General features: G+C 32.9%; 1 protein-coding gene across 3 annotated transcripts in view; it reads right to left on the bottom strand.

Annotated features, from left to right (window-relative positions):
- Positions 1 to 1,481: 1,481 nt before the first annotated feature.
- Positions 1,482 to 9,286, bottom strand: part of LOC140452233 (plasma membrane calcium-transporting ATPase 2-like) — a 417,554-nt gene continuing 409,749 nt past the window's right edge. For all 3 annotated transcript variants that reach the window (XM_072546368.1, XM_072546370.1, XM_072546371.1), the window contains one exon: positions 1,482 to 8,479. In XM_072546368.1, coding sequence (XP_072402469.1) covers positions 8,258 to 8,479 — 222 coding nt within the window. In that variant the 3' untranslated portion in view covers positions 1,482 to 8,257. The remainder of the gene's footprint in view (positions 8,480 to 9,286) is intronic.

The raw sequence follows: 9,286 nt of genomic DNA, 5'->3' as shown, positions 1-9,286 counted from the left end.
TAGAAATTATAAAAATGGAAAAATTAAAACCCGAACAAGTATATAACATGGATGAGACGGGTCCCATTTTAAAATGCTTCCAGAAAAAACATTTTTGGAAGTCATGAAAAATCGGCTTCTGGATTTAAAAAGAATAAAGTGTGTAAAATACAGTTGCTGTTTGTTCAAATGCAGCAGGAACACACAAAATCCCTCTTTTCGTTGTTGGTAAGTCCGCTAAACCGCGTGCATTTAAAAATTTACATTCATCGTCCCTCCCCGTATTCTACAGATCACAAAAATAAGCATGGATGAGCGCTGATCTATTCAAAAATGGTTTGAGCGTGAATTTGTTCCGAGATCGCGCCATCTTCCCACTAAAGCTTCTGGATAATGCTCCAACTCATCCTGGAAGTTTAACATGTGAGACAGATAATATAAAAATTATCTTTATTCTTCCTAATGTGACAAGCGTGGTACAACCGATGGATCAAGGAGTGATTGGAAGCTAGGAAAGACGATACAGACGTAATTATTGTCCGAAATTTTACAATGCGCAGAAAGTGAAGACCTCAGTCTTATTGATATCATCAAAAAAATTAACTTAAAGGACGTAATTTACATATTAGCTTCCGCCTTCCAAGAAATTCCTGCTTCTCTTTCGTTAAGTCTTGGCGAAAACTTTGAGCCAACATTGAGGAACTTGTTGAGTGTCAACAATCATACGAAGAAGATAATTCTACCACAATTCTTTAAGATCTTCAAACGTTATCCGAAAATGTCCAATTGCTGGCCGGAAATATTGTGTCTGTGTAACTGTGTCGAGGAACTTGAAAACGAATTTTTGACAGACGACGAAATAATTACACTAGCAACACATGAAGAGCCCTATAAAAATGGGGAGACTGATGATGATGCTGTTGACGGAGAGGAAAAGGTCAGTCACAGCGAGGGTTGCAATGGGGGTGGATTTGAATATTGAACAACAACCTGGGCTATCTTCAATAGACGTCTTGGTTTTTAAAAAATGGAGAGATATAGCTTAATTAAAAAATTATAAAAAAAGCTTATAAAAATTCACCTAATGTCAAGAAACAGAAGAAAGTTACCGATTTTGTTAAAACAAGTTTTTAAAATATTTAAATATGTATATGTACATAAAAATAAATAGTATTTTTCAACTGTATACTCCGTGATCTTTATTAATATACACCTTCCTGTACATGTGTTTGATATGCATGTATGTACTTGATATTTCTCATGAAAATGCCTGCACATAGGATTAACCGGCCATTTGGTCAACCGGCCAGGCTCTGGTCCCGAGTTGGCCGGTTAAGAGTGAGTCTACTGTATATACTTACTCGTATGCGTGTTTATATTTTAAGCAACTTCCTTAATAAGATTAAGGATAAAGTTTGGAACAAAGTTGAGGATTTGTAATAATTAAAGGGAAATTTTATCATAAAAACAGTTTACAATGGGATGAGAAATAAAACAAAATATTAATTATATATGCGTGATTATATTTTAAAATTTATGTTTAATATGAAAATATTCGTAGCATTTTATAATTTTCTTAAATTATATTACAAAGTTAAAGAAGTAGGTAACATTTACATTAAATCGAAATATATTTCATAACTAAAATGTGGTTCACAAAAATAAATGACAATGGAACAAAACACCTTAACAACAGGTAGGTATGTTATTCACCTCTCTTAAAATTTAAAGCTCAAAATACCTTTATTATATAAATAAAAGCACATCAGACATACAATAAAGTTATGTTAGAATGGATCAACCATACTCCATTCCACCCTCCGTGGGCCAATAACACTAGAGCGTGAAAGGCGACTCTTTATTTTATATTATATAAAATAACAACTATAACAAATTAACGATTTAATATTGTACCATTACAAATAACAACATTCAACTGAAATGCCATGTCTTAAGTTTGGCATAAGTAAATAGGAGTTTTTACTGTTTTTTATTTCTTACATTTTAAAGTGTTGTGAGTGGTGCGCACCAAATGCCACTTCAAACCGGCACTTTAAAGTTTTCAGTATATATACCTCTAGATATATTTGTATAATAACATCCCATTACAACAAAATGGTACTTCCACGAAGTTGGAAATCCAAATAAAGTATATGTTAAGACGGTATTGTACAACTATATGTCATATAAATTGGGTTCGTTGATACTATATGTGACATGGGATGATGATTAGGGTGAGACGAACCACAGATAAATAGATAAAGTAACATAGTCAAAGTTCACTACAAGTTAAAATTAATTGAAATTTACGTGTTTCACAACAATTGTCCAAATAACATCTATTTACTCTGAATAATCGACCGGCAGATCAAAAATGTATCAAATACAAACAAAATCCGTAACTTGAAATAAACATACCTTTTGCTTGTACAGGTATTACTAAAAGGGTATTTTGTAGTCTACTAGGAAGAACTATGTTAGAAAACTTCTGAAAAATTACGAATGCTAAATTCGAATGTAATTGATGAATAACAAATTCAAGAATAAATAAAAATAATGGCGTGGCTGATGAAATAAAACAGGAATATGAACGAGGTGTCAAAAAGAAAAGCAAATATAATGCCAGAAATAAACATTTTCAACATGATTTTTTCTAACTTCAGCAATCCATATTTTGTCCGCAGAGAAATGGACTAAAAAGATAAGATGAAGAATCTCACCGTATTTATTACTCTGCTTAAAATTATACTACGAAGCATAACTTCTTAAACCAACTTTCAATAGGTGCTTTAGCTAACAGTGCCACCAGTAAAACATTTTTCTAATAAATTGCATAAAATAAAATTCGTTTCTCTGATGTGCCATTTTCTCAGTGATTGTTATGTCGTTTTTATAGTCTGGAAGACTCATTACTTTGTATATTTAACTTGTCTTATTAACAATATACAAGCGATTCAAAACTAATTATAAATTACAAAGACACTTGAACGAGAAAATGGAGTTATTTGGACTAAGGGTGCAGTAGTGAAACACATATACTTGTTTGCCACAATTGTTCTGCTAGGAGCTCTTGCTAAAATAAATAAAATAAAGTAGTAACAAATAAGACATGCTCAGTATAGCAGATCAAATGTTGCTTTCAGAAACGTATTGTCAATATCAGAATGTTCACTTCTCGAATCTAACCCGAATGTGTGCTGTTCGGAGATTAGATTTTCAAATATCCAAATTATTCTAAATGAGTGCAACAAACTGTAACACATTCAAATACAGAAGTTTGCATTTCCCATTGCAGTCAAAATCATTAAAAAATATATATTGAAAATGCTTATATCTGCTATGTACATCCATTTTCCACAAGTGCACAAACATAGAAATGAGGTAGATTGTAACAATTTTATTATCTGTAGAATTTTCACAGATAAACATTGCTTAAAGTACGAATTTTAAAATCTATAAGGCATATTGCCTGTTCTACCACTTGACCAGTAGAAATACGATTCATATGTGTTATTTTATATTTTAAACACCCAAATGTTTTAGAAACCAATATCAATCGTTGAATATTCTAATGAACTTCTCATTTTAACGCTAAATTTGTTTGTGACATCCCATCTAACAGATCAATCCCGATCTTCAATTTACACATGTATTTTATGTATATTTTTCTGTCTAACATCTCGTTTATTTTTGAGTGTTTCTTTTCTTTTCTCGTTTACATTTTTATTTCATTTCAGAGTTCAGGCTTGTGCCGGTATTTCTTTGGAATAACCATACTTGTTTGGATATTTCTGTGCGTTTTGCCAGTAATTTACTTATTCATTTTTTGTTTATAAAATTTCTCATTTAAAAAAATATTTGTTCTTGTTTTCTAAGGTCAACTAATTGTTGAATAAAAGATTTTCACACATATTTTCGCATACTTAGAATATCTCAAGATTTTTATATCGAGGGACCAAGACACGTTTTTCCACTGGCCTCTAATGGTGGAGTTGTACAAAAACAGTCTCTTAATTTGTTTTTGCAGCAACTGTAAGTTTATAAAAAATTTAAGATTACTATTTATATTGGAAAATAATTAAACTTTTTCTGACAGTTTATGTGTTTCAGTTTTAATTTAGAATAATTTTTTTTAACTTTGATTCTTTCTGATTTGACATGTTCCGTCACTTCGAAAATCCGATACGGAGTAGGTGTATAAATGTGTGCGTGAATGGGCCAGAAAAACAGGCCACTTCCAAGACACATACAAAAATACTGTCATGTATATTAGTATTTGTACCTAAAGATTCTACAATACATTAAAACCGTTTCACTGAACAAATACTAGGGTAGACAAAGTTTAACAGACTCATCCACTACAACAATGCGCAGGTACACAACTACAAGCTGATTTGTATTCCAATCAAAATGTAGTTTCAACCAGAAATAGTTACAGGGTTCATATGCCTAGTTAGGAGTATTCAAAACTGGAAGAAAAACCTGTTCAATATATATTTGGATATCTTTACAAAGAGCCTTCCAAACCAAGTAAAAGAGTAAATATCAATGGATTTGATCCCACATTATTAACTTTAGAAAGAACACAAGACCTTAATAAGGCCAGTTTTGATTTATGGACATGAAACATGGACTTAATTATAAAACAAAAAAACTACTTAGTATCTTTGAGAGAAAAAAACTTTGATGGGACCGTAAATGCAAATGGTCTATGGCGTCGAAGATATAACTCCGAATTATACTAGCTATACACAGATCTAGATGAAATTTAGTAAGGTGCAGAGATTAAGATGGACTGGACACATTGCTAGTATGTCAGGTAATGAGTACACGAAGATATTGACAATCTGATATCCAGAGGACAGAACAAGTACAGGACGACCGCGTAGAAGATGGATTTATGATGTGGAAGAAAACCTTAAGAATCTAAGGGTCAGAAGATGGAGGGAAATTGTTAGGAATCGATGGGAGTGGCGACTTATATGCCAGCCGGCTAAGATCCTCAACGGATTGTCGAGCCAATTATGATAAAGAAGAAAGAAGACGTGAGAACTTTACAATTGAGGACAACTAGACTATCTAGAATTCTAGAGAATTTCAAAGCTGGATTAAGCTTAATATTTCAATTGACTAAACACATCACAACGGAGGCTGATCTCACAATAGATCGTCGAAAAACAATTGTGGAAATAGATCTAACAACAAGCACAACCAATTACGAGTAATTAAGGACGTAAATGTAACATACCAAAACGAAAGGCAATTTCAACTACGTCTTGAGTAGCTACGGACTAGTTAAAAGAAATTGAGTTATACCTCCCAAAGGATAAACAAACAATATCGTTGCAACTGTATACTCTCATAATGTCAGAATGTGAAGATCTAAAAAATGGAGTGATATGGGAAGATTAATTCATTAAAGTTATAATATAACGGTTTCTGTATCAGATTAACGATAAAGGAGAGCCATCTAAGACATATTTATCGGAGAGAAAAAAGACCAGGACAGAAAAAATACTTTTAAGAAAGAAATTATGTGAGGAACTTGACTTGGATTGAACCATGTATGGCCTTAAAAAGAACTATATTCACAATGACTCACTTTATTCACTAACAGCGCATAGTTGTATTGTTCCTGTAATCTGCGAACATTTTGCTAGACAGGGGTGGAAATATGTTAAATACCAATAATAATACGAAAATTATAATTATTTAGAATATATAGTTGGTGTTCTACGTGGTGTATATATTTTGTTTTTAACATATAAGTACCTCTGCGAAACGTACCATTGAGCCCACCCACCCTGTTTATTGATTGAAAATGGAGTCCAACTTTTATCTGTAAGTACTTCTATATATCTACTTATGTATTATTTTTTAACTTTTAATTTTGGAATGAAAGTACTTTATTCCATAGTAACATTGTATACCTAATTATAGTAAAAAATGGTCAATACAAATGAGCCACTCCGTTACAAATCAACACAACACTATACAACATTATTTTTATTCAATTAAAAAATAACTGCACTTTCTACACGACAGGTAATAAGTATAGCATATACAAAAACCTAACCTGCTTTTGATTTCTAATACGCTTATGAAAAAGGCTTCTTCCAATAATTCAAGTTATCTTTACGCCAATTATGAAATATTCTGATTCTAAAATAGCTTCATAACCGATTCAATTAAAATTCACCTTCAAATTGAACGACCCAGACTGCTATGAAAATTCCTTTAATATTTATACAATGTTTCATCATCCATACCGAAAAATGCATTAGAGCATGATGTTGAGAGTAGAGTCCGTTAGTAGCATTCCCAAAAAAACTTAGTTCCATCCTTATAAAATAATGCTGAAAATAATTTTCTGAAAGTCTAATGCTAAAGGTAGATTTGGTCCATTTTACAAACAATATATTTTTTCCCATGGATTCATTTTAAACGGTCATTTTAATGACCACAACTGCATATATTGGAGGCATACCAAAACGTGAAAACCTAAAATGGTGCAGTCTCAGCAAAATTTTTTGAAAAACTTTAATTTCTTAGTCCCGTAATTTGTAGTCTTTTAATTATAAGTGTTACGCTTTATATTCGAAAAGACTGCTTATTAATGTCGATACTTAAATAATTGAATGATAATTATTATTCGATTAAGAAATTGTTTTGCCTGTTTGTGATTATTCGTTTGTTTATGATGCATTTGTATTTTAACTATAAATATGTACAGTGTTGTGTTGACCTGGGATAGAGCGGCTATAGACTGAATTGGTAGATTGTGGGGTTTCTAAGTACCATCGCCGCAACCATGAAATTTGGACGCAACCTGTTGGTCTGGCACGCCATTATCACAGCTTATTATATACTATTTAATATTGTTAATAGTACTTTACAGCTTTTAATATATGAAGTACATATATAAGTAATTACAAAATAAAATATTTGATGGGAGCATAGTGCAGCAGTAGCACTTAGCACCTCATGTGATAGTTACATTACACGTTTACAGGATAATAAGAATCATGTAATGTTAAATCACACTGTAACTATAATTATTAATCTTATAATACATTCTATGTATAGGCACAACGTGCCGTTAAGTTTAAAACTACTCACCTTCAGATATCCTTCGACAAGCATTATATGTATATTAATAATTTTTAACAAATTTTATTTCAATCGTCAGGCCGAGAAATTTAAATGGTCAAATATTTATCTCTTAAAGCTACCTATAAAGACTTCTATGCTTTGTGATAAAAAGGTGGGTGGTTTTAAATGAACTGCACGACGTACAAATTTGTGTTGCCTAAATTTCACTTGATCTATCTACGGTTTTATTTTATATTAGACCTAGATTACAACATGATGAGGGTGGGGAGAAGCAGTATTTGTCGGGTAGGAATGGAAAACTAATATGATGAAGGTACTTTCACGTGAATCATCGTCCTGTATATACCGTTTCTCCCAAATATTTGGCAAATAACATCTGATTCGGTATCTAGTGTTAAAAATTAAGACGAACCGCTGTCCCCGATGGAAGGAAGCGACTTGGGGACAGCAGCCCGCACATTTTTTTTATATATTTATATATGTATATTTCAGGACGAGAACAAGCTGACATTACAGTAGTTGCCAGAGGGAATGGCTTGAGGGGAATGCTCGCTACTGCCCGATTCCACTGTAAGTCCGCGCATCCTCGTCAGTCGTGAGACCCCAGAATAGAAGTCCCACTTATATAGGCACCTAAATTTAATTTATGAGTGAACTGTTGAACACTCATTTATTGCTAATCTTGTAGTCCATATTGACAGCGCGTCGTATCCTGCTTTGTTCTGGTTTTCCAAGTGTACAACAAAAACGACAAATGAAACGAATTAAACACCGACTAATAGCATTTAACAAATATCGGATTTTTAATGACAGCTGCAAGTTTAGATACGGATGATAGTACATAATTCCAGTATCGTGAGTGCTCTTACTAACTGGCTTCTCTCCGTATATAACTTAACCACAGTCTGTTATTAACTATACAGATTAATGTCTTTTCTCGTCTAGTAAATTAAACTATGACTGTGGAGAAGAATGAAGGAGACAGGTTAATAGGACATAAAAGGGACTCAAAGGACGGTAAGGATTGGGATGAGTAAAACCAACCGTAGAGCAGGAACGCTGCTGTCATTGCGCCCGCGTTAGCGCCGCGGAATAAAACGCACTGCTGCAGTATTAACAGTAATAGTAATAATAAAAGTAGGACTAATAGGACGGGGATAGGAAGCTAAACGGCTGTCTCCGTGTGGCTGTGGGACGATAATCGCTCCACATCTATTTCTGGTATCGTCAATTCATCTGGGATGTTATCGGCATATTCAATGGAAGAAGTTTGAGACAACCTCTTAGATAAAGTCGTCTGTTTGCGAAGTACCTCTGCTAAGGAAGTATTGCTGTGTTCGCCATACCGAGCATCTAGGCCCTGTCGGAAAGCGTTAACTACTCGGATCTGAAATTAACAAGAAACACCAAAACAAAGAGAATTAAAAAATAGAACATTCCCAAGAAAGTGACGAGCTGTTAGCACATTCAATACTAGAGGGTGCTATACTTTATAGCTCCAATACCGGTTCTTCGTATGCTTTCTCTATTAACGCATTGATGGCAAATAACATGCTACTTTTTTACTATTATTTTTATATTATTTTTAACTCTATACGGAACACATTTATACTATCATTTAACCAAATGAATTCAATATTTTAATATTTTAGTTAGATTTTTTACTCAATTTGATTTAAATTATCTACTGTACAGATACAGAAATCATAAAGTAATCAGACTAGCAGATCATAACATTTTATTTCATGCTTGATACGGAAAATTACGCTATTTTGCAGAAACAATTAAATTTTATCGTGTTATACTTTATTTTTCATAAAGTTGGTTCAGTACACCAATCGCGAAGATCACGGCCTAAATAGTAAACTAAATACCATATTACAAGTACAATGAGTGTTCGAAAATAACTGTTAGCTCTTGCCTATCATTATTACTATTAGATATGTGACGAATATGCAGCAAAGTATATTTGGTAGTTTCCAACAATAACAATACATTAGATACCCAACAGAAAAAGCGACCAAGTATGCAGACTCCGCTATAAAAATTCAATAAATGTGATAAATTTTTATAGCTGGTACAAATTACAAATAAGTCAACTAAGCTATAAGAGACCCTGCTGTACTCACAGACAAACCAGTGGCACATAATAGACCGGATTTAAAACTAAATACACAAACAGCGCTTAATGAAC

The sequence above is a fragment of the Diabrotica undecimpunctata genome, chromosome 10 (assembly GCF_040954645.1).
Source record: "Diabrotica undecimpunctata isolate CICGRU chromosome 10, icDiaUnde3, whole genome shotgun sequence".
Lineage (NCBI taxonomy): Eukaryota > Metazoa > Arthropoda > Insecta > Coleoptera > Chrysomelidae > Diabrotica > Diabrotica undecimpunctata.
Note: the sequence above shows the minus strand (reverse complement) of the source record. Positions and strands in the feature narration are given on the sequence as shown.